The sequence below is a fragment of the Drosophila persimilis genome, unplaced genomic scaffold (genome assembly GCF_003286085.1).
Source record: "Drosophila persimilis strain 14011-0111.01,24,50 unplaced genomic scaffold, DperRS2 tig00000191-arrow-pilon, whole genome shotgun sequence".
Lineage (NCBI taxonomy): Eukaryota > Metazoa > Arthropoda > Insecta > Diptera > Drosophilidae > Drosophila > Drosophila persimilis.
This window is the reverse complement of record NW_020825298.1, coordinates 9,698,201-9,724,933: the sequence shown is the minus strand read 5'-3', so window position 1 is coordinate 9,724,933 and position 26,733 is coordinate 9,698,201. Positions and strand designations below refer to the sequence as shown.

General features: G+C 38.5%; 1 protein-coding gene across 1 annotated transcript in view; it reads right to left on the bottom strand.

The window, feature by feature from the left end:
• Positions 1 to 26,733, bottom strand: part of LOC6589612 (protein bunched, class 2/F/G isoform) — a 117,377-nt gene that overhangs the window by 76,852 nt on the left and 13,792 nt on the right. Inside the window, exon 3 of the mRNA XM_026988573.1 lies at positions 1,077 to 1,814. Within this exon, the coding sequence (XP_026844374.1) occupies positions 1,077 to 1,814 (738 nt within the window). The remainder of the gene's footprint in view (positions 1 to 1,076; positions 1,815 to 26,733) is intronic.

Genomic DNA, 26,733 nt, shown 5'->3' with positions numbered 1-26,733 from the left:
ATGTAATACCTAGAGCAGCGCGTTTTTGAGGGCGGATGAATAAACAGGTCTAGTTTCGATATATTCACCAAACAAATTTGTTTCAATCAGTACAAATCTGGGGACATCATAGAGGGATATCTAATCGCATTACATCTTCCAACTTTCTTGTTCCCTAAGCTTCGATTCGACTCTACTGTAACCCTAGTACATTCCACTCCCAAAGCCTTTCAAATGAGTCTGTTTTTAAGCATTTAGGAAATTAAAAGTATGAAAATGTGAACTGGAAGCCTGTAGCGTATGTACATTTGATGAAATTATGCGAGTTATTTTTTGAGAATATTTAAATCGTGAAATTTTTGTGTGTTCCTGTTTAATTTTCCTACAATTTTGTATTTTCTTTTTTAAAGTACTAATTTTAATAAATGTTTTTAGACATGTATAATACTTAAAAAAAAAAAATAATGGTAATAATTTACTTAATTTTGTGTTATTATTTTAGTTGGTATTAAATTTTGTAAATAATTTGTTAGTTTTAATATTACTTTTTATTAATTTTTTTAAATTAATTTGTAAAAATTTTAAAGTTTATTTTGTTTTTGTAGTTTGTTTAAATTAAAACAAACAAAAAATGTATCGAATTTTTGTATTTTAATAATAATTTCATGCTGCAACATTTCACCATCGCATGTTAAATCGTAAATCATGCTTTACCATTTATAGCGTTAAAAAAATTTTTTTTTTAGTAGGCATAATTATTTGTAGAATCTTTTAACCAACTCTGATATCAATGACAAGTTCTAAGGGGGGGTTCTAAGGGTTTGTTTAGGTGTACATATGTGTGTTTACAATGGAGTTTTTAGGGTTATCGTGCAACATGTAAGTCAGCCCCAAGGCACACACAAAGACACAAAGACACAAAGCAACGTGCAACAGCCCAAGAGACAAGCAGTTAGACACATCCAAGACAGAAAGAGAGACACAGACAGATAGTAGGATATAGAAAAAGAATAAGACAGTTACGGAAACATAGAAGACACAGAAAACAGAACCCGCAACCAGAGAGTGGAGGTGGAAAAGAGTCAACCAGCACCGACCTGTTGACTCCAGTGGATTTTGTGGTATCCCCCAAGATGGAGCCGGAAACGGATGCGGATGCCGTGGCAGCTGCAGCCACAGCGGCAAAAACCGTGGCACATTCCAGCGGCGAACGGGATCGTCGCTCTGCATGGGGAACTTGCAAGCGCTGGAAGGCAGGATCATAGCTGAGGGATCTGCGCGATGGATGGGCAGAGGCGGCGGCAACAGTGGCGGCAGCAGGATGAAGGCCTGGGTGTCCGGGTGTATGGACGGGTGAGGATAGAGTTGTGTCCGGCGAGCTGGCATAGAACGGCGAGTAGGGATGGGCATAGATCAAGGGACTGGCACTGAACGCCGCCATATAGTTGACGCCCGACGAGCCGATCCTCGGCTGATGGTGCTGCGGACTGTTGCCGGCACTATTCGGTATCGGTATGGATCGGCTCGCCCTCTGACTGTATATCGTGGGCGAGAACTGATCGATGGCCTCCTCATAGTCCTCATCGGCGGCACTCGCACTGGCATTATTCGGCATCGTGTACAGATTCGTGTCGCTCGTAACCCGCGCCGCATTCGTGGGCCACAGCGACTCGTCCACACAGAACGAACTCCGACCCGAATACGATTTGTTATAGTAATACAGGTGCGGATTTAGTCGATGGCCGGAGGCGGCGGCATCGTGGGGTCCTCCTATATGGGGATTGCTAAAGGCCCTCTTCCGATTGCTGTTGGCGTTCGACGAGGCGGGTATAAAGCTGGGTTTTCGGATTTTGGCATAAAACAGTGTTGCAAAAGGCGCGCAAGAAAATCAAAAAAGTAAACAAAAATAGAAAAAAAAAACAAATTGGAAGTATAAGAAGTGGAAGAAGCCATAGAAGATTTATATTTTTTATTGATTTTGAATTTTGTTTTGCCGAATTTCAAATAAAAATATATTTTGTTGGATTTGGGGTGGGAGGGGAGGACGAGGTTGGGGTTGGGTGGCAAGCAACTGAAGTCGATTTTATGTTGCTTTATGGTTCAGTGATCAAAGTCGTGATTTGAAAGGGAACAGTGATCGAGGGGGGGAGGAGCGATCGGGCAATGAAATATCGATAGTTTTTCCAATTGTTTTTGATTTGTTAAACAATTTAGGGGAATGCAATTTTAACTGAAAAAATTTTTGAATGAAATGTATACTTGAATTCCATTTTGAATAATCAAAAATACACAAATATGACACCTGAAATATTGGATTTAAAAAGGCCAAAAATCTTTCTATGCTCATTCAATCGCAGATACAAAAAACATAATTTTGCATAATTTCTCAATCAAAAATATATGAAAATTTCCAACTCTATTTCCACTTTATTTTCCAGCAGAGAGAAAAAAAAAAAAACCGGGAAATTGAGTGGATTATGCAACATTTGCAGCAACGTGTCGATGCGCTCCAGTTCTCGTCATAAACAACCCACTGGGGGAGAGTGCAACATCAACCACTGCCGCTCTTGCCGCTGCTGCTGCTGGGGCAGATGATGGATGTGGCATGCCCCATGCAATTTATGCGTTGAAAATGAAAAAATAGCAACACAACAAAAAAAATCATAGAAAATTGTCAATTACTTTGTTGCACATTCAGTGGGTGGAGCAGAAGGCAGGCGCACTTAGAACAGCCAATTAATTTTCACGAAAAGTGCCAAGGAAGGCAAAAAAAGAAAAAAAAAAAAAAAAAAAAAAACATTTCCTCTCCGCTCCGTTTGATCTGTGACGACAACGCACGACAACTTCATTTTGGTCCACTCTTCTTCCTTATTGCCAGTGCCCCAAAAAATATTTCAACGCATAAATTAAATGCAACAAGGCATGGAGCAGGGAGTGGGGAGTGGGGGCTCTCCTTGGGGCCCACCATATTCTTCAGATTCGTTGGTGCTGCTGCTTTTTCCAGGTCTTCTTCGAGAGACACATATCCGGGTCTAAGCGACAAGAGTAATGGGGAAAATAGGAGCATAAGAAAGAGAGAGAGAGCGAGCGAGAACAAACAGGCAGGAACACAACAGGCAGGAGCGTAGCTAGGCAATGCAAGGGGGGTATTGAATTCAAAACAATTCCCCGTAAAAGGGGGAATTCCCGCTAAGAACCAAGCCCAAGCTTCTGGGAGCACAGCCGACTGGGATGTAAACACAAAAAAGGGGGAGATAAACCATGCTCACCTACGCCCCTGACAGAAGCTGCGTAGAGCCACAACGACAGACGCAAACAGCAACAACAATTGCAAGAGACTAAAACCGAAGGCAGCAACAACAACAACAACAGCAACGCGCAGAAACAGAAGCAAAGAGAATGCAAGAAATGAAGCCAGCCGCTAGTCCAAAAGGTGCCTAGGCGCAAGCAGAGGTCTCCCTCTCCCTCTCTCTCTCTCTCCACCAGCATAAAAACGAAAGTGAAACAAAAACAGCCACAATCCTCGGAGAGCTCTCTGGCAAAGGGGCTTCGGCTTGCTGTAATCAAGATCTGATTATTTATTCCTCGCAGAGCAACAACACAAAATCCAACGCTAAGAAGAGCAAATGATGAGACAACAACAACTACAAACAGAAGCTAACTCTTTGTTTGTGGAGCAAAGCAACAACAAGGGCATTCTGGGCTAGGATTGAGGCAGCAGCCGAGGCTTTAATACCCTTTTACATACCCCTTTAATGCCGTCATCACACATGCTTAAGTATTTCTTTTCCCACCAAAAATTAGCAAGAAATTTCGTTGCCAAAGTTTGCCTAAAACCATCTGCCAGGGTATCAAAAAACAGCTGCATTCCAGCCGCAAAAGCAAACAACAATAAAACCAAAGCCCAAACTGTTTTTTTCTGCCATTTCTGTATTTCCCTCTCTCTCGCACTTTGTGGATCATCCGCTAAAGCAATTTTGCCTTATTTTTTTCTTCGTTTTTTTTTTTGTTTTCCCTGCATTTTGTGTTTTTGTGGTTTTCCGTTTTGTGACTGCAGCAAAAGTTTTTCTTCTGAAAGTTTAGCATGTTCCCAATTTTTTGTATTTTAAATTTTAATTTCAAGTTGCAGGAAAGTTTTTAATGTGCCCCACAGTACCAACAAAAGGTTTGGCTTTTTTGAGAGTCAGAACTGCAAAAAGTAGAACGGAAATGGAAAAAAAAGGAAATTTGGAACTCATGGAAGTTTTGGTAACACTGGTTGGGTTATTGGAAGCATACAAAATTTTGTTTAGCACTTGGAAGAAATATTTTATTAATAAAGTATTGATTTTCCCATAAAATATACTCATCAGAATTCTCAGAACCTGGCTGTGTTTTGGAATTACTACAAAATAATACCTTGACCTTCCTTATTTCACTATTCAGAAACACTAAACAGACTTACTAAATCATCTCTACACTACTTTTTTGATTCACATCAAATATTAATCATATATTTTATAGAATTAATGATCATATCCTTAAAAGCCTTGTCATAAGCTGACAAATTTGTCACATTCCATTTTAATCACAGCTCCCGACTTCCGTCCACCATTTCCTTCCTTGACCACTCAAAAAAAGTTGGCTTTTCCCACATCCTATGCCCATTTTCCAGAGTCATCCTCTTGGGATCCCTCAAAGTACAGTGTCATCCTTTCTTTTTCTTTGGCTTCTTACATAACAACAAAAACAACAATGGCAAATTAGCATAAAATGAACAACAAAATGTGGGAAAAAACTATGAAAAACTATGGAAAATTGTGAGTCAAAGCGACAGCGGCAGCAGCAGTGTTTGCCACTGCAGTGTGCCACTGCTCTGTTGCATTGTTAAGGCAACAACAAATTAAATGCACATTACATGCAACTATTCCACTTCCCAAAGGCCCCCGTCCCCCTACTCCTCCTCCTCCTCCCATCCTTTCAACTTTTCCTCTATGTGCCATTGTGTTTTCCACTCTTTGCTGTTGTTGCTGCTGTTCAGTATGTCGTCCCAAAAACAAAAACAAAAAACAAAAAAAAAAGCCAACAAGGAAATAAAAGTTTTCAAAAAAGAAAAGCGAAAAAGTCATGAAAAGTCTCACTATTTTGGAGCAGGGAATTTTGTATACTCTTGCAGCGAATTCTGCTTAAGAATAGTGCAGAAACAACATGCATGCATGTGCATGATGCAGTAAAATTAATGCTCGGTGGAAAGACAGACATCTTTAATCGATTGAAGAATTTTCTCCACAAAAAAACAGTAAAATATTATGTGTAGAAACAATAAAGATATAATTTTCTGTTGTTTAAAATGGAATTTCCTTGAAATAACTTCCAAAGCGGCTCCTTTCCTTGAGTTTTTCCAACTCTAAAAATTCTACTGAATTTTCCTTCACTCAAAATTTGAATACCCCACCGCTTCAGTCAGGGTACACCTAAAATCAGTTGTTGTTGGATGAAAATTAGGTGAATGGAGCTGCCAGGCCAAGGAAAATCCGCAGTTGATGGAGAGAGCGGGAGCCAAAACGGGAGCCCCACACGAAAACTGCGATCGCAGATAAGACAAAAAAATAAAAAAATATACGTTGAAAAGAAATTTGCAGTCCGCTCAAAGATACAGATAGATAGAGAAAGGGAGTGGGACGCGAGGGGGGCGGTTGGGTTAACGCGGTAAATTAATCGCTTTACCGTTTTGTTTTCGCAGTTTATCGGCGAATTTTCATCGCTCAGAGACCGGCGCTGCCTTTTCGGCCACTTTTACCGCGCCAAAATCCCAAAATTTATTTGCCAATTGTTTTTCATTTATTTCTATTTACGTAATTTCGATGTTTTTCGGTTCGGGTTTCGAGGTTTCTGTGGACTCTGTGGATTTGACAGCACAATTAGCTTGAAAGGACAGCAGAAAGGATTGCATAAGAATGCCCATAAAGAGAAAGAGACAGCGACAGAGACAGCGACAGATAGATAGATAGAGAGGAAGAGAAGACAACAACAAATATCAGAGTTAAGTGTGGAAATTTGTAGGAGAATGTTTATATCCGCATGACACTGGACTTGAAATTCTAGATAAAATAATAGAAGGAAGGAATACTTCAGAGAGATCTTCTACAGTTCACGGTAAATAGGGTTTCAAAAAATCCATTAAGACCATAGATTCAAGACATTTAACTAGGTCTCAACAAAATTCAAAATCTTTTAAAAACTCATTTAAATATTATTGTTCTTATTCGGATCCCATTTTGTACTGAATGAAGGAAAAGAAACGATGGGGAGACTTTTCAATTAGTTGGAAAAATCAAATGCTGCTTTTAAATGTCAACTGAAACACTTTCTTTCGAGAATGATACTTTTATCTGTTGCTGCTGCTATTTCCGTTTATAGTCTGACTACGAAAAACTTTTAACAAGAACTAAAATCATTTCCAGAAGTGAGACAGCTGTCACCGTTCCCTAAAACTTTGTAGTATTTTAAGATTTTGATAAGATTCCTATCTCTATAAACTTCAGACCATTTCCAGTAAAAACTTAGAAGACCTGTTGTCATGCAGATATAACCAAAATAATAATTATTGAGTTTTGGTTTCTATGCTAGATTTATTTACAAGTTAGTTGGCGATTCATGGCAGAAATTATTACGATGCATGGACAGAGCAGGACAGCGATAGAGAGAGTGATAGATAGAAAATGGAAATATGTTTCTTTGATGGGGCGGTGGGGAGCAGGTTGATAGAGTACTCACGCACATAGAAAAAGTATAGGACGGGCGACATTTGATTCATTTGGCTTACCTGGAAATAAAAGAGAGGAGAAATTGATTAGTCGGTTGTAGGGATTTATATGAGAAGAATATTTGTGGCTGGAGTTCCTTCAATTCGAATTTCTAAAATATCACTGCTTGATACCCGTTAAACATATGTAAACTGCTTGCTTTCCCACATTTCTACTTCGCCCAAGACCCGCTGGAGGGCGCATGTTATTTCACTGCTTGGTTGAAACTGTTTTAAAAATGATTGTGCACTGCTTGCATTGTTTTCACTGAGAAGAGAAGTGGTAACTGCTTGCTCGAAGTTTAGTTCTTTGAGCTGCTTGCAGTTGAACACACTAAGCAAAGGCACAATGATATTAAAACTGTAGCAGGTGGCTCTGCTATGCAGTTTTATTGTAGACAAGTATGTACAGAGAGTAGATGTAGTTAGAAATTGTGTCAAATGTAGGTATGGTATGTAGACTGTGTAAAATGTCTTGTAGGGAAAAGACGTATGTGGAAGGTAAAAAAGCTGTAAAATTTAAATTAAAGACATTCTTCAAGACTGAATAAAATTGATAGTAAGAAAAATGCACAGCTGCCAAGAATATTTTGAATAATACACTATATGTAATAAATTTTAATGGCTATTAATGCAAATCTTTGCCTGTAGAGTACTCTACATGTAGCAATTGGAGTCCACAATGGTACATGGATATAGATGGAGTTAAAATTTAATTTCTGTAAATAACATTTTTGCGGAGTCGCACTTAGAATCCACCATCCACATGATAACTGCTTGATTTCTGTTACTAAATTACCATATTTGAAAATCTGTTGAGAATTTGTCAATAAAATATATAGGTACATGAAAGCAAATGTCTGGCAAAAAAACGATAAAACCGAAACGCAAAAAATGTGTTTGACGTTTTGTTGTTGTCGCCGTTTGAGACGCTTCAGCTGCTGCTGTTTTTCTCTTTCTCCCTTTCAGTCTCTGCGCAGCAGCAGCGAAAAATGACAACAAATACAAACAAGGCGATAATGTGCAATGCACAAAAGCGATCAATAACAAAAAAAAAAAACAAAACAAAGAGGGTAAGGAGAGGAGAGAAGGAGAAGCAATAACAATAACAAAACAAAACAGACGGAACGATAGAATGCAATTAGAAGACGTACAAATGTGCAAAAGGTGGAAAACGATACAGTTTAAGAATGAGAGAGCGAGAGGGAGAGAGAGAGAGAATTACTCACGTGTGTAACAGGCAGCAAAAACCTTGTAAGCGAGAGGGGGAGCAAAGAGAGCCGCCACGAGTGATAAGCAGTGCAATGAGAGCAAAGAACTTACTATCGATCTCTCTCTCTCTCTCTCTCTTGCTCTCTTTCTCTCTGCTTTACTGATTGTCGCATTTTGTTTTGTTTTTGTCATGCATTGTTGCTCTCTCTTTCCCTCCCTTCAGCTCCAACTCTCTCTCTTAGTATAGCTGTCTCTTTCTCTATTAAAAATAGCAATTTGCGCACTATTTTTAAATGTTTTGAAAATTGTTTAATTTATTTTGTTTTTTTTTTGTTTTGTTGTCCGCTTCGGTTTGTTGTTGCTGTCAATCACAGCAAAAGAAAAGAAGAAACAAGCGACCCAAAAGGTACCCTAATTTGAGGAATACGAATATTTTTTTAATTGGAAATTTAATTTAAATTATTTAAGGAATCTCAAAAAATGTTCGACATTCTGGATGCAATTCTAGAGACTTGTTTTCCTTTATTATAGCTGAAAATAATTCTAGGATCGTGAGGATTTTTAATAGAATATTATATAATGCCTGCTCTTTGCCTAATGCCCTCTACTGTCTCCTAAAATCTTGATAAAACTCCCAGTAGGAAAGGCACAGAAAAAGGAGAAAGCTGATAGTAAAGTCTTTTCAGATCTTGATGAATTCGTATAAATTGATAGATAAGATATACCTTTTTAGCTCTACCAAAATTAGCTTCCTATCTTGCCACAGTTTTTTTCTGAATTCGAAAAAAAAATTCATACTGCATTTCCAAAGAAATTAGAAAAGTTATCAATTTAATTTCATTCTCTAGAATTTTTAGTGTCTAAGATCTAGACTTTTATATGAATAGATTACCCTCCACAATCTGTGGAAAAATTTAAAGATAATTATTCGAGATAGAAAGCGCTTTCTCTTGCCCTACGAGTACGAGTATATACCCCCAAAGAGTAATGGGTAGACCCCAATTCTGCCAAGCAAAAGAGAATTGGCAATAGGCACACTCCCCCCCTTCCCCGCCCTCTGTGCCATTCTGGGGGTTGTGCCACAACACACGCCCCTTCCGATAGATATCTCTGCCACACCGTTCTATAGTATACCATTTCGCCTAAGCGCCTTGGCGCCAACTGACAAGCGCCCAAATCTATTATATTTTCACCCCACAAAGCCTCAGACGACTACTGCTTAAATTTATATATATAAATATATGTACATATATTGTATATTATTCGTAGTGGTGGGGGGAATTCACGTAAGACAAGCATAATCGATGGCCTGCCTGGTGCTGCTGTCTCTTATCATCACCAACAAAAAAAGCGTTGATAAGAAAAAGCAAAAAAAAAGAAAGAAAGAAAGAAAAAAGAAATTAATATGAGCGTGCAGAAATGAAGCGAAATTTAATTTCCCCAATTGATAAATAAGCAACAAAAAAAACAACAAAATGTGATTTCGTTTTTGCAACATTTCCGGGAAGCCTAAGTGAAATATATGTACAAATATAGCAATCTGTCTGTAAAATACAGTAGATTTTTTGGAAATATATTCACTAATTTTGGGAATGGCCAGGAAGATATCCTGTGACCCCTAAAAGGCTTTGCTAGAGGCCTGAGGAAAATGTTCAGTAGAGGTTCAAAGTCTTTTAAATAAATTTCCCCCCGTAAAGCCTTTTAAATGGTCACTAAGACTAAGCAAAACATTGAGTAATATATTATTTATTGATTTATTTGACAAAGCGATAAAGAAATTCTTGCCTGTCGAAAAGATTATGTCATTAAATACGCAATACTTTTAAATCATTTTGATATTTATGACATTCTTTTTATGCATTTTATATTTTAGAGATTTGGTTTTTTTTGTATGAAATTTTAATTGTGAAAATACAGATTTTAAAAATGTTTAAGGACTGCAAAATCCATGAGCATTTTAATGATATAAGTTTTTAATTACTTAATTTCAACAAAAACCTTATTTCGATAAAAGGTTTTAATTTTCTGTAATTTATTTAGAATTTTTGTATTTATTTACGTATTGCCCCGAATTTATATATCTGATAGATCTCTCTGAAATTATATATAAGACTGTGCCTTTTTATAGAACATCTATTAGATCTTTGATTGGGTTTTAATCGATGAGAATATTTCTGTGGAAATCGTAGACTAGAGAATAATACTTTTGTATCCCATTCTTTAACCTCCTCCATCTAAATATTCTTCCTGAACATTGAACAAATCCAGCTATGAGAAAAACCTTCAGCGGACATCCCCTTTTAAGACACAACAAAAACATTATAGATAGAAAAAAAACCTGACCATACCTAAAATAGAAATAAATAGATGTTCCTCCAACGGAGCCAGGAAGCCCGAGAGCCATAAAATATTTAAACAGTTGTAATATTGCAATGTTTCGCAAATTGTTTAATGGCTCGCACTCGCATTCGCAATTATTGCCCCCGCCCCCCTCCACCAGTCCGTAATAGCCATAAAAATAAGTCATTAAATTGTTAAAAATAAATCAACAAAAATGTTTCCCCCAACCGATCGTTTTGCTGGCCTCCATTTACCTTTTTTAGAAGATATTCTCAATGCATTTCCCCTCTAGGAAAATTAAAGAAAATGCAATTTCCTCATTGATTTATGATTTCGCCTTTAAATTTGTAGCTCATAGCCAGAGACACATATCATATAGGCACGATGCTCGTTGCAAGTTGCCCGTTGCACGTTGCACCCTGTGCGGAAACAATTTTGGCAATGACAAATTGAGCGACCGATCGCAAGGCAATGTAATATATAAAAAATAAACAAAATAATACTCAAAATAAACAGAAAGGAGGAATAAAGCCTCAAGATTGTGGAGGCTGTGGGAATACTCTGTAGAGAATAATCGTGTCTGTGAAAGAATGTAGAGATTAAAGAAGAATCATAAAGAATTATCATATCTACTATATTGCAGAAAAGTATTGCGAAAAACCTATCGTTTCTTAGGCTGTTTGAACACCTGGCTTTCGAACACTAATTAGTGCTAAAGCAACGAGCTTTTGAGGGCAAGCCTTTGGGATATAAGTATAAACAGATCAAGTTTCGATATTTGGAACCATAAATCGCAACGATAATAATTTGCATAATAAAAAATATAAAATAAATATCAAATGATTGAAAAAATGTTCATTAAAAAAAAATATTGCTCTCTTCTGTTTCTCGCTTGGCTTGTGCGCCCACCCCCGGCTCACGCGCTTGAGACGATATGATTAAAATATAGGACGACCACCCAAAACCTTTTTTATAGTTTTATGGATTCTGGAAGATATTAAATAACTATATTTTCTACCCTTCCTAGAGCCTGCCCAACACACCCCCAGCCTGCTAGCAGGTTATACAGGGTATAATAAATTTACCGAAAGACATTGCAAAAATTCTCATTTAATTTGTATTTTTTCGATTCGCTTGCTGCCTGCCTGCCCCTGCCCCTTGCATCGTTGTTGCGTCGCTTCGCCTCGATGCAAACAATTTTATTTATTTAATTTTAATTTATTTTCTTATTCCGTTTTTCTGTTGTTGTTGTTTGGCCCCCGTCCACGAAAAATGCACTCATATGTCTCTATATCGATTCTCTCTGTCTCTCTCTGTCTCTGACAAAACAATAATTAGGCAAAGTAAATAAATTAATTTCGCATTTTCGCGCGTGAGGAAAATTAATGGCAAATTAATGGAGCGTCAAGGCGTCTGCTGCTGCACCGTCGAATCGCCGAGCCATATCCATTATGGCCATAATATTCCCCCAGACAGTCCTCTCACTCACTCATTCAATTTGCCAAGTGTTTGGTTGCATTTTAATTAGTAATTTATTAATTGGCAGTGCCAGACAGCACAAAGCTCTTGCAACACCAACAACAACAACGACAACAAGAAATGTGAATCAGAAGAAAGTGTTTAAAAGCTGATTGCAATGGAACTCTCGGTCTGTGACTCATTCGATGAGTACTTGTTGTGAAGCGAGTGCAATGATTTTCGAGATAATAGAGAAAATAGTTGGTAGAAAGATGATTGGTTTGTTTTTTTTGCTTCTAGCTTTTGTTCCACTGAGTAAGGAGTTCTTTTTCCTTTGAAGGGCCATCAAAGGCCAATATTATGTAGAGGATTTATGGGATTAAACTGTGTGACTTATAAATCGATTCTTTCGCTTTTTTAAGGGAATAAAAAAAAGTTGATATTTGGCTCATTGTCAAGGAACTTTAAGACCAATCCAAATGATTATCCTCCATATTCCCAACCAATATTTATTTAATAATTTCGTTCCACTATCTCTCCCATCTACAAGTTATAGAAAGAGTTCATCAACTCTGCCCACGCCACCCACCAATGATTATAATTAACTTCCTCTGTCCCTATACGTGTGCCAGTGACTGTTCCCTCTCTCCTTCTCTCTCTCTCTCTCTGGGTGTGTGTGCGTGCGTGTGGATGCCATGTGGGCGTTGTCATCGTCGGCAAGAGTAAAACAGCTGTTGCCTGCTGATTCCACACAGCTGGTTTGTGGTCTCTCTGTTGCCGAGTCAAAAAAGAAAAAAAGGAAACAAAAAATTGGCAAACAAAGAGGAGGAGGCGCCCATAAAGGAGAGCGTTGGAGAGGGAGGCGTGTGGGGAGTTGCAGTGGGGTAGAAGCAGCAGCAATGAGTGTATGTGGCTGTGGATGATGACTAATAAACACTCATTCCACATACTCGTGTGTGCCACAAAGAGACTCCACTCCACTCTGCCAAACAAACAACAACAAACAAAACAATAAAACATGAAAGAAACACCAATTTCATTGAGAGGAGTCGAAGGTTTAGATACCCTTTTTTGGTGAAATCTTTCATTGGATTTTAATTAAACTCTACAGTTATTTGTGGGCACGTATTATCATGGTATTTGTAAAGTTTCCTTGAAATATCTATCGAAATACAGGATTTTTAGAAATTTTCGTTAGATACGATCCTCAAACGGTGGCATTTTTTGGGCTAATCTTCACCTGCGAGCGTGTATGCCTTGGGCAGCTGAGTCGGTCCCCAGAATCCAATAAGAAACCATCTTTTTGGGTGGCTTTGGTATTCAATAAAATCTATATTCCAAAAAATCAGGCATACCCTCGCTCTCTTAAAGGGTATCAAAAAAGGCTAAAAATATAAAAAAACAAACTAAAAACCGGCAAAAACGAACACCGTGCACACAGCCCCCACAGACAAAGAAAAAACCGGCTTAAAACTATCCACATAAAAAAAAAATGGAAAAATGGCAAAAATTATAAAAACAAATGCAAAAAAAAGAAACAAAACAAATAATAATAAAAGCAACAGAAACAACAACAACAAGACAATATTGCATGGAGCTGGTGGAATTTTTTCATTTTCTTTTTAATGGCGAGCGCGAAACGATCGGCGGAGAAGTTGCAGAAAAATTATTATTATTGCTATTTCTTGAATACACAAAGAAAGATATTAAATTACGAGTAGTTGCTGGGGGTTGTTGGCGAAAGGGAGGGGAAGTTAAATGGATTTTGGGGGAAAGGAAGAGAGTTTTAGAGGAGTTTCTGCAGAATAAACGGAGGAACGCTTGATTATAGATCCATCAATCAAGACATCTTCTTCAAGCTTTTGTCAATTTCTTTGGAAATGGAGAAATTTCTTGGTTGAGGTTTAAGTGCTTAAAATTTTAAGGGAAGTTCAAAAATGAATTTTTGCAAAAATAAATATGTAAAATTAAAGAATCAAAATTTAGATCACATTTCAAACCGTATTATTCTGCTTTTCCATTTGTTAAACATTTTTCAAATATGAAATATTTTTGAAATCAATTTTCGTTAATTAAAACAAACAAGAAACCAAAAATTATTTCAAAAACTCATGACTAAACCACACAAAAAATTCATTTAACAAAAATACATTGTTGTTGGATGTTTTCTTGAGGGGAATTTCCCCTGATACGACTGCGTGGGAGTACGGCAAAGAAAATCTCACTCATCCGCAAAGAAAAAAATAATTCGGGCAGACAGCAGACATTTATTGCCATCGAGAATATATCAGTGGCAATTAAAATTCAGTTCCAAAAAGTTCGGCAAAGTTTTTGCACTAATTAATGGAAAGGCAAAACTTATGCAAAAAAAAAAAAAAAATAGAGGAAAACAAGTTTGATTTGATAAGGGAATTTTTTGTGCCAAGTCATTTGGAAATTAAACAAAAATTAAGTTTCGAATTTGTGATGAGAAAGAACAGAGAGAGAGAGAGAGAGAGAGAATATAGAGAGATTAAATAACAGATGTCTTTATGAATGAAAAGAAAACACACAAAATGATTAAAGAATTGAAGGGGAAATACAAGAATGAGCAAGAGCATGAGAGATTGTGTAAATGCAATCGAGAGAATGGTTATATACACATAGAGAGAAAGAGAGAAAAGAGAGAACAGAGAGAGAGATAAAAAAAGCTAAGCTTAGTGGAACGGAAATGAATCGAATGCCAATAAGGGAACAACAAATTCTGTTTGCGTGTGTGTGTGTGTGTGAGTCAGGGAATAAAAATATATATAAAATAAAACAAAATAAAATATACATATTTTCCACGTTCGTTGACCTGCTCTCCGCTCCCCTCTCCCCCCTGCCATCACAACAAATAAGGTGCGAAAATACGTTTGCGAGAACCCTTAAGTCTAATGAGGGGCTATGCCTAACCGTATAAGGGGACCGACTCCCCCACCCCCACCCCCACCCAAAACGTATGCCTGATAACAGAAATGCATTTTGTCACGCACATTTTTGTTGGTTTTTTGTTTTGTTTGTTGTTTAGGAACCGCTTTGAGGGTTCAACAGCCCCAAACCATATATCCCTCAGTGGGGCATTTTCCAGGGCACACTTGTGGATCTCAGACCGAAAGACGCGTTGGCGATGGCTTTGAGGGCAAAATGCGTCAATCGTCGTCGAGGCCATTGACTAGAGGCCAAGCCACCCTTCTCTCCCCATCAGAGTGGAAGGAATAGATTCCTTTCCCCCATCAGAGTGGAAGGAATAGATTCCTTTTCCCCCACAAAGTGGAGGGAATAGATTCCTTTTCCCCAACAGAGTGGATGGAATAGATTCCTTTTCCCATCAGAGCGGAAAGAATGGGTTCATTCACTTTGATTTTGGATATGGAAATGTTTATGGCATATATTCCTGGTTTGATTTATAGATAATTAAGGGAATTTTAATGTTGATTTAAGGATTAGAACAATATTATTGGAATCAGATGAATTTGGTATATGTTATGATAGCATTTACTTTAATACCTGATAAATATCATGCTTCACAGGTGGAAAATTCGAGTTTTCGAAGAACAAGGCCCTTGAAATATCTCTCATTGCTCTAAGAATCAATTTTCGGAGGCACAAGCGAAGGGTTTCAAAGAGACTGTTAGAGAATCCCAAAACAAGCCTGTAAAGCAAGCTCTTTGAAACGGAAGCTAGGGTCCAAAAACCCCAAAACCTACTTTTGATGCACTTTTGAAACTGCTTGAAATATCTGTAAAAATCTCTTCGTACCCAAAGCCTTTTGTGGGTTCTGGTTTGAAAGGGGGTAACCAATTGCCCACATTCTCCTCACAGGAAATACTCTGCACAAAACCAATCGTTGGGTAATTCCCACTCGACACATTTTAAAGAGCTTTGTCCGGACGCCCCACGCCCCCGTCGTGCGGTGATGGTGTGAACGATGCTAATTGAAGGAAAGGTGCCACAAAAAAAAAAAAAAAAAGACATGTAAGCACACACTTTTCCTGTCTGCAACTTTCACGTTTCAACTTTTAGCTGCTTTTCACCCAACACCGTTTGACATTTCCCCCCCGCTCTCCACCCCTCCACCCCCTTCATTTTCCGCCCTTCCTTTCCGTTGTTGTTGTTGTATTGATTTTCATTTCGAGTAACTTTCCAGCAGCGACCGAGCGACGACAGCACAAGTGGAAATTGCGTTTCAGTTCGTCGTCGAGCCTGGCCCTTCCTCCAAAATGCAAATCCATAATCAACTTTCTGCGATTTTTGTTTGTTTTCCCACAAACACACACAAAGACACACAAAGACACACACACACACACACACACACGATAATAATTTCGCTAGTTTTTTTTTCTCCATTTCTCTGGTTATTTTTCGCTGGCAAGGTCGTTCTTTCGGTACCTCCGGTACTATCCCCCCATCGGTTCTGGGCAACAGTTTACTTTCGCCCCAGGCAGAAAGGGGGGGCCTTAACTGACAATCGGCCAAAGTGCCCCAAAGCGAAAATGGGAGTCTTGTGACAGGTCAAAGTTGATTTGTTTGCCGATTGGTTTCGACTTAATGACACATATTTTTGGTTGCAAATTAGAAAACTAAAGACCATTGCATGTGGGATTGGTTTACTTCCTTGTGTTCAAAGGAACCAGTTCCAGAGAACGAAAGGTTACAAGAGAGCGAACGCTCGTTGATTCGCTGTAGAAAAGTTCCCATAAGTAAATGGACACATTCCTTACGAAGGACTCGAGCTGAGAGCATTAGATTAGGTATTTTTGAAACCATTTCCCAAAAAGACATTGATTTTCTACCAAAAAAAAGGGTGAAATTTTGCGAAAATGTTTCCAAATTTCTCCATCAAATTCAAGTACCTAAAAAGTGTTCCTCCATTGAAACAGCATACCATAGAAATCCATAGAACCCTTTCCCACTATATCAAGGGCTTTGGGAACCCAAGTGGAACCCAAACAAACCCCCAAAAAAAAAACTGCAACCAACGTATGGATATTCATCCCCCTTCAATTTGCTTCGTTTGTTGGTTCGATTTTGTTGCCTTTGTTTACATCCCATCTCCTGTCTGTCTCTCCTTTGTTTTACCCCCCCCAAAAAATATCAAATTAAGTTTGACATGCAAAAGGGAGAAGCGAGAATTGGATACCACTTACACTCTTATATGGGGTCTGGGTCATAATTAATATACAAAAAAAGACAAGAAGTTAATTAATGGGGAATGTCCCACCCATCCAGTGTTTGTTTGGGACTCCAGTCTGTTGTCATTTGATAGAAGTGTTCCATGAAGTAAGCAAACAAATATTTTGTGTCTCTGTGATGCAATTTGATAATTGCTTTTTATGCTTTCATTTTTTCTGTCTTAAGGAAAATTTGTAGGGCGTAAGGGAAAATAATTTCTGAAAATATTTCTCCACAGAGACGTAATATAAAGGAAATGATAATAAAAAATATAAAAAAGTATAAGAGAAAAGGACGAATTAAATAGGCAACCAAAGTGGATGAGTTTTCGAATTATTTTGAGTTAAGGAAAGACATTTCTGTTCTAAAAAAGACAATTACTCAAGTCATTTCCCTCAAAGTGTAATTTTTAATAAATTTCCTATGAATTTAGTTGAAGAATATATGTTTTTATTATTAAATTATTACAGAAACATACCCCTTAAAGCATACACTTTATTGAAGATTGTTGGGGATTATATTCATTGAGTGTTCTCTGAAAAGTCGTTACTCTTTGAATGCCATACCATTTGCATTCTCCGCACATAAAACCATTCAATTAATTGCGATTATTGACCCACTGTACAATGTAGACATCGTCGAACCCCCAACCCCCAGAAGAGACCTCTCCCCGCTGTCCGGGTGTTGGGTGTTGGGGGTTGCGACTGTATGCAGAGAAATTTATGGACAAATAAATATTCCTGATATTGTGTGTTTGTGATTTTGTTCCTTTTTGCCGATTCTTTGTTATTCTTCTCGCTTTTCTGTATTTAAATCATGTGCTCGGGGTCCGACGGTCTCCTGTCTTCCCTCTTCTGCCCTGCTTCACCCACAATCACCTCTCTCTCTCTCTCTGTCTCTCTCTTTCATTCATTCTCGTCTATAAGATCACAAGCCAAGTGACGTCTATCAATAATTTCTTTTCTTTTCATTTCTTTTTTATTTAATTTGACTTTATTTTTATTTTTTCTTGCTCTCTTTTCACTCTCTTTGGGCCTGTTCTCTATTTTTTTTGCTGTCTTTTTTCCTGTTCGAATTTGCCTTGCAAATGTAAAAGAAGTCAACACCCAAAGTCAAAGCCAATCATCCCTCCATCCATCCATCCATCAATCAATCAATTCGTGCGGACAACGGACACATTTGCATGAAGAGGCGCCCATAAATCAATAAAAAAAAACAACAAAAAAGAACCGCTTCACGGCCTGTCAAGGCATCCACCAATTCGCTGTCTCCTTCTTCTTATTTTTCACACCAGAAACGCCCGAAACATGTGAGAGAAGTGTCAATTGTGGGAGAACACAAGAACTGCGAGGGAAATTTTTAGGAAAAAGCAAAACTTGTAGCAAACCGAAGACCAAATACTCTTGCACTTAGGGGACCAAAAAAGGGGTTTTACTTGGGGAAAACCGATTCATAAGCTACTATTATATTCTATAGGCATCTGACATATCTTTTCTTTGCGATCTATTAGTAATTTTATCAGATTTTCACACTTCAACTATCAATTAATATTTCAGCAATAATAAATCAATAATATTTGTCATTCTTTGGGTGTCAGTATGGCTTTCTTATAACTGTATTAGACCCTCTCCCCCCCAGCCAAGGGTACAATTTCGGAGGCATTCCCTTTTCAGCTCGCATTTCGCAATTTTCGAGCGATGAAAGTTCTCTTCTCTTCTCCTCTCCGCGCTCAGGAAGCTCTACCGAGCAGCGACGACCCTCGGACATTTCGTTTTCGTCACCGTTCACGTCAGCAACACCGTCGTCGTCGCCGTTGCCGGCACATGGAAACACCTGTTCAACATTCAACATTTCAGCTCTGTTCGTTCGGGTTCCCATCGCTGCCTCCCATCAGCTCCCAACAACAGTGGGGCAGGTTGCGAGCCGTGAGGTATGTTCTTTGATAATGATTAGAGAGCACCCAGCACTTTGGCCTGGCAACAGGAGGAATACTTTATAGTTTTTGTGGTTTAATGGAATCGGAATTCGTTTGGAACTATTTGCGAAATCTTTATTTAGAATATGCCAAAAGGAAAAGATATTCATTTATTGGAGAGTAAAGATTTATAGTTTGGGTGTGAAAATATTATATTATTACAGGTTATTGATTAATTTCTAATTTACCATTTCCTCTTCGACAGAGCCACATGGTAATCGTGTTAGTCCATACCCTTCGACCCAAATAAGGCATTTCTGAGGTTAGGATCTCATATATTTAAGGCTAGTATTTTCCATATAGTTTAAGGGATACCCTTTCCCAGCAAACACTCTTTTTTCTATCCCGAATTCTCCAACTCTTTTTATACTTTTCTTCTTCCCAAAGATATCCCCCCACTGCCTCGCACAGGTCTGCGTGGCCATCAATGGGTTAAGCATCATCATCCACTTGAATGAAGGCAACATTGTTGCAGGCCAGACAGGCACAGACATGCACCACGCCCCCTCTCCATCCCACCACCAACACCACGTCCGTCGGCCTTATCCGAAAGAGCAAGCTCGTGGCTTTAAATGGGAAAGCAAACAACAACAAAAACGAGATGGAAAAAAATTGCAAAAAAGGTGCTAAAAAAGTTGGCGCGCAAAAAAACAGACATTAAAAAAAAAACTGTTTCAGCTAGAGAAATTTCGTTGCAAAAAATGTTTAAATTTTGGAATCAAGTGGGAGAAAGAGGGAGGCAAGAGATAGCATGTCAGAGATAGGGAGAGAGAGAGAGTGAGCATGAATTAAATCTAATTTATTTCATTGACTTCAATCAACGCATGAGAGAAAGACTGCCTGCTGCTGCTGCTCTGCCTTGCTCTCTGAGAGTAGTGCGAACGTGAGCGGCAGAGCGCGAGAACATGTGAACAAAAAAAAAATGCCACGCGCAGCAGAGCTTATTTTTAAGCAACAACAACGCATTATAATATCAGCAACAACTACAACACGAGCAGAAATAGTCACACATTGATAGGCGATGCTTCATACCAAGCCCCGCCGGTCAACAATGAAGAGAGCATGACACTAGACACTGTCGGGAGGGGGAGGGGGGGATTTGGTCGGACAACCGACAGCGGTCGGTCGTCGTATAAAAATCAACTACAATATTTGTGTCTATTTTTAGACACACAACCAGCCAACCGACCGACCCACCGACAAGACGAGGAGCAGGCGATACGAACGCATGACCGTTGTGGGGTGTGTGTGCGCACGTCAGAGAGTGAGTGTGAGTGAGTGAGAAAGAGGCGCAGTCACGAAAAGATTGTGGCGCTGGCTCTGAGAGCAGAGAGCGGCGGTTACGTTACTGCCGAGTTGTTGTAATGCGCGCCGGCCAACGATCGCAAGAGCTGCAGTAACAACAAATACGAATGCAGAAAGCTCTCACTGCATCGATGCGGCTGCCTGTGTGCGTGCGAGTGAGTGTCGTCTGTGTTTGGACAGCTCTGTCTGTGTGCTGCTGTTGCTGTTGTTGCTGCTGCTTCTGTAATCATTCAGCTTTGATGTGGTTAAGCCTGTATGACACTTGCTTTAAATTGTAATGAATGGACTGCGACTGCATAAATGGTACAAGTGGTAATTTTCAGTGGAACAATGCAAAATTCGCCAGATATTGCGTTTTCTATCTATTCCTAGATTCCATACAAATGTAAAGGTATTGTCATACGGGCTTTACAAATCCAATCGTGCTTATGAATTGGAGGCTCTGGAAATACATATTCAATCTAAATGTTCAACGCAATTTCCACACATTTGTATTAATAATACTTATTACTGATAATTAGCAACAAATATTTCACAATTTTTTGTTATAGTAAAATATTGCCTGGCCTGTAAATAGATTTCATCGTCAATTAGAAAGTTGTTTGCGAGCGGGTATGGCGCCAAGCACACCTTACACCTTACGTCCCACCTCCTCCTCCACCCAAAAAGTCATCGAATTTCCCAGCGAAGGTCAAGCCGCGTGTGTGTGTTTTTTTCGGTTTTGTTACATTTTCCACTCGCGTTTGTATTTAATTGCATTTGTTGTAAAACGAATTATTTCCAGTTTTTACTACATTTACATCACAATATTTTTCGCAGTGCGCATAAGCCGAAGCTCATTTTAGCGTAAAGCGTGGGCTCTTATGTAACTAATGCGATGGGGTGGGGGGGACGTCTACGAGGGTTACATGCCTCTCTATATGGCGCATTTTTTAGATGTAAACGAGACAAAAATAATATTAAAAAAATACAAAATGCGTCTTGTTGTGTCCCATTTAGGGGCTTATGTATGAGGAAGTGAATGATGAAACAATTTTGGAGAGATGTTCTAGGAAATCCATCAGAAAAATTACGGAAAAACTGTTTCTATGGAAAAAGGAAATTTCAATAATAAAATAAAATAAATCCTAAAGACAATTCAACTGTATATACAATTTCCTTTACCACTTATCAATAAAAAAAGGAAAAACCTTTCCTAAGAATTCTTTCAAACTCATTCATATTGTTCCAGCTAACAGCAATTAGTAATGTAATGTTTTTTTGCACAAAGATAGTCCAACAATGGTTGCCTTTTGATAATTTTTATATGGTGTACCGTGAGCAGATTATTTTCACTCAAATTGAATCACCTTTGTTTTGATGAAAGCAAAACTTTTTTACTGATTGTGGGAACCAGATATCTAGGGAAATTTAAGAAGAATAATGAGTGCACAGCTTATGCCCAAAGCATGATATCTAGAGATATAAATATTCCACTCTGGCTAGTCATCAGAGCTGGGAGTTTACGTAGCAACAGTAGATATTTCCCAGATTCGTATGTGGATAGCAATTTCCGATAAGGTTTGGAGAAATGCTAATTTCCAGAAGCACAAACGCTCATAAGAACTACTTTAGATAGAAAATAAAAGCATTTTTAACCGGTTGAAAAGTTGAATAGGATTCAGTTAAATGGGAAATAGCTTCTGAAAACATCTCTGCCATAAGATACACTTTTAAGAGCTCTATATAAATATTTTATTCAAACAAAAAAACACTTTCTTCTTCTGGAAAAAATTCCATTTCTATCTTGTAAGAATCCAGCTTTATCCAGCTTGAAACCCGAAAACCTATGATAATGTGGCCTGTTGTCTCAGCTGTTTTTATATCTTTTTAAATGCCAGATATGCAGATACAATTTACACAATCTGTTCGGTCGACAAGTGGGTGGTACAATGCCTTTCAAATTGGTTCAGGCAAATAGATACTATACTTTTGTGTATCTGTATCTGTATCTGTACATAGATATATATAAACAAATATCCAGATAATTTAGATAAACAATTGATGTACGATGGGCAGTGGAGGCGAAGAGGGGGCTTCAGTACGCCCCCAGATAAGCGAAAACCCCAAACCGGAAGTGAGGATGAAAATAATGGAACTTTATCGATGCGACTCTCCTTTAGTGGGTCAAATACGTCAAAAGACGACAGGCCAGGCCAGGCCAGGGTCCGCACCAAAATTTGCGCTCCAAGGCCCCAAAAGTAACGCAGAAAAAAAATATCTACGCGACTATATAAAAGAAAATATAATTTGGCACATGTGAAGGAGAATGGGGGAATGTTTTTGACCTTGTGGCAGCAAAAATAAATATTTTCAATATTTTGTTTCCTTCCCAAAAATATATACATATACTATAAGATATCTTTGGGCAATAAGTTCTGGAAATGGGGGATAGGATTTATTTCGCTAAGGAAATATTGTGACTTATCCAGACTTTCTTTCAAAGAACATTCCAAAGACTCAGCTTTGCCATTGGAAATCCGAGAACAGCGGAAACAGCTCGTGCCTCGACCGCAGGTGTCTCTGATAATTTCTTTATGTTTATTCCATACGGAAATCTGACAGACCACGACAGGTATACCTTTTCTATATGACTTTGACATAGATTTTAGCGCCGTTTTGCAAAAGCAAAAAATACAATGAATAATTGTTGAATGGTCAACCAATTGTGCTGACGAATACCCAGTAAACGTAAAGGTATACGGTATATATTGATTTTTTTGTGGAGATATTTGGGAACAAGAAAAAATTAGTGTCCAACATTTGAGCAGAACAGGGCCAATATTTGATGGGACTAAAAAAAGGCGATATTCATCTAATGCTATTATTTATAGAATTTTTCGTAATTTTCTCAAAGAAATTTCTGGTATTTTTATAGTATTTCAGGTATTTTTACTAGCCAAAATGAAGCTCGACCCGCACAAGTGAAAAATGCCAAAACGAATGCTTGAAAATGGCAAAAACAACATACATGACATGCACATGACTCGAGTTTCGAGGATAAGCTTTTTATGCTGCTGCCCAGCGCTGATTTCGCTATTTTCTTCTTAATCCAAATACAGGGTAACCCCACTGTCAGAATATTCTTTTGCTTCTTATTCGGTTTTGCGTGTATAATGAATCAACTTCGATTGAGGAAGAGAAGAGTATGAGTAATTGAAAAGATATTTCTTGGCGCCTCTTCCTCACTCTCTCCGTCACCGTCTCCGTCTCCGTTTCATTTGCGGAAGTTCATATTTCGAGGTCATTGAAATACAAGAACAGGCCTAGCCATCGTTTCGGTTTGCCCTTCCCTCCCGTGCTCCTGTTTCTGTCCCATTCAATTATTCTAAGTCGGTCAATGCCAGGCACGAGTCAAGTCAACATTTTGATATATGAATATATATTGTTGTATTTTTTGTGTTTTTTTTGGGGGCCCTGCCTTGAAAGCGATTTAACCAACGCATGAGGTAATCACACATACACTCTCAGGCCACACCAAGGTTCATATTTCCAGGGAGGCGATTTGTCGGGGCGGATTGAGCCGCCCAAAAGGTGTTCGCTATCGTTGTCTCCTGCTTATCAGGTTCTTTCGATGACGCATTCGGGGGGGGCACGGTGGAGGGGTCTGGTCTGGGGTCCCACAACTGCCGATCGGATCGGGTCGTTGCCTCTGCCAAAACCAATTGCAGTAAATCTGTCAATTGCCTACAAACACACCGCAAACAAACACACAGACACACACACACTGCACTCCAGAGAAAGGCAAGACGGAGACAGAGTTGAGTGAAACATTGTTCCAATATAAATTATAGCAACAACAGAAATGCGGAAAAGATTCATCTGCAACGAAAGGCAGAAGGAAGATGGTGTCCCCAGGGCTCATGTGAAGGAAGGAAGAGTAGTAAGAGATGGGAAACCGACAACAGAAGATGAGTTAGAGATGGGTGTGGACACAAGCAGGAGGAGGGCTAGTGATGGTAAATAGCTAGTGAAAATAAACAAACATAGACAAACAGACAAAACAGACATTACAAAAATGTTTCAGTGCGAAAAACATATATCTCTGTTTACATTGGTAAAATACGGTATTTTCTAGTATTTTTTTTAGTATTTTTTAGTATTTTGTGGTATTTTCTGGTATTTTCTAGTATTTATTAGAATGCCATTTTATAGAATTTTTTGGTGAAGAAATTTCAGACTACTTTCTGATATATTTCAGTAATTCATCATTTGTTCCAACGATATGGAAATGCTAATGGAAAAAGCTATAACATTGTGGTTTGTAGAGGATGTATGGCAATTTTTGGGAATTTCTAAAAGTAGCTAGACGACTCCTTCGTCTTAATATATATTTAATAGAACGAAATGTAGAAATATAACCATCCCAAAATACGTGTGAATACTAATGAAGGTCACAAGGCGTTATAAAAATCGAGAGTGTGGTACAAATGTCCATCGAGCTGCCTGCTAAGAGACCTTTCCCTTTATATAGCATATATAGTGTGTATTCTGATTACGTCTGTTCAACTAATTGACGGCTTGGACGATGTGAAATTAGTTTTCTCTGTTCTTTCATTCCGACAAACCGAGAATGAGCTCAGCTCATGGCTGATGACTACATTTGACCAGCCATGGGCCCACATGGGCCAGGGGCAGACAGCACACAAGAAGTTAATGAATTGTATTCTGTTGTCATGAAAGTTATTTGAATATCGCAATATGTTTTTCGCAATTGGCAACAAAATTTATATTCCATATGGTTGGCAAAAAATTCTAGGAATTCCAGCAATAAAAATTCTTTGATTTTGATTCCATGGTATCACCGCATTCAACCATAGAATTCTATTTATAAAATGTATAATAATATAATACGATAGAAACAAATGGAAATAGAATATTCTATATGTGTAATAGTTTTTATCGCTTTACTTATAAGCCGATTATGATTTAATTCTGCTTATAGAATTTATAATCCTATAATAGAAACAAATGCAATAAAATATACATATAGTACAGTATGTGTAATAGTTTTTATCGCTGCGAATATAAATAGTTGATTATTCAATTGAAACCAGTTTCATTGCATTTGCTCCCTTGTTTATTGTGATTCAATTTGAATCAAAGAAAACATATACTATGCATACAATATGTATTTCTTCTTTTTATGCAGAGTAAACCGATCCACAATTGCTGCACTTGGCTGCATTGTGCTTGCCACAACCCACGCCAAAGACTTTCCTTTTCATTAGACAGGGCTGAAACCAGTTCTGCCTTACATCAACCGACCAGTCGACCAGCCGACCACTTACATTATTGTCCAGAGCTCAAGAGGAGACATGACGTAAGTGGACGGACCGCTGGACAGGGCACACGTATAGGGAGTGGTGGCATGGCTAGGGCCTGGGCTGGGGCTGGGGCTGGGGCGAGACGCCCTTGGGCCCACTGCATTCAATCAGTGGCTCTAATAAAGGAAATCCATGGACAAATTGTCTGCGAAATGCGAGAGACAGTCGGAGAAATAAATTTAAAATGAAGATGGCCTGCTGGCTGGGGGTTGGGCGTTGCGGATCCCGGGGGAAGTTGTCAAGTGCAGAGGCCAGGCCAGTTTTGTCTTTCACATTTTACATTTCAAGCTGTTGCTAAGTCGACCAGACGAACACGAACAGACATGTCGAGGCAGTGGCGCGCACACACAGAGGGGGTTCGCATTTACGGGTCAATATTTTACAATTAATTGACCCGCAGCTAAGATTGACTTACTGCTAAAGACGGAAATCGATTTATCGAGTGTAATCCACGCACTTTGTGCACTTAATCAATACAGTGTTGAACAATACCGATATATTATACAAAAAAATATATTTATATCCAAAACTAATGAAAAAAGGACGTGCTTTCTTTTAAACCATATTTTTGGGATTTTTTTAAGTCAATAAATTGTGTTTTTTTGTACAAATAATTTTAAAAAAAATTAAATATCTAAAATTAGTATAAAAAGCAGTAATATTGATAAAGCAAATTAAATTAAAAAAATATTATATAAAAAATATATAGCAAAAAATATCTATCCAAAAGTAATGAAAAATCAATATATAAAAATATCAGCAAAACCTGCGAGCAAAAATTAAAATTTCCCCTTCTGCAAAACTTTGTCCCACACCACTGCCTTCTCCCCTCCGCAGTACATACGGGGGGATGCATTACTCATACGACGCATTGTCAGACTTCTCCTCTTTGATCCCTGTTCTCGTTCGGGGGCTATTTTTAATACCCAAGCCACATAATTCAATGTAATGTTTGCCCCCCTCCCTTCCTTCCTTCCGTCCTTCCTTCCATCCATCCATCCATCCTTACATTTTCCAGTTGCATTTTGCATTTGTATTGAGAAGAAGAAAGAACTGCTGCAGAAGGGAGTGCCATGACTCGTCCTCCGCCCCACCCCTCTCGTCACACGCAAATGCGCAAT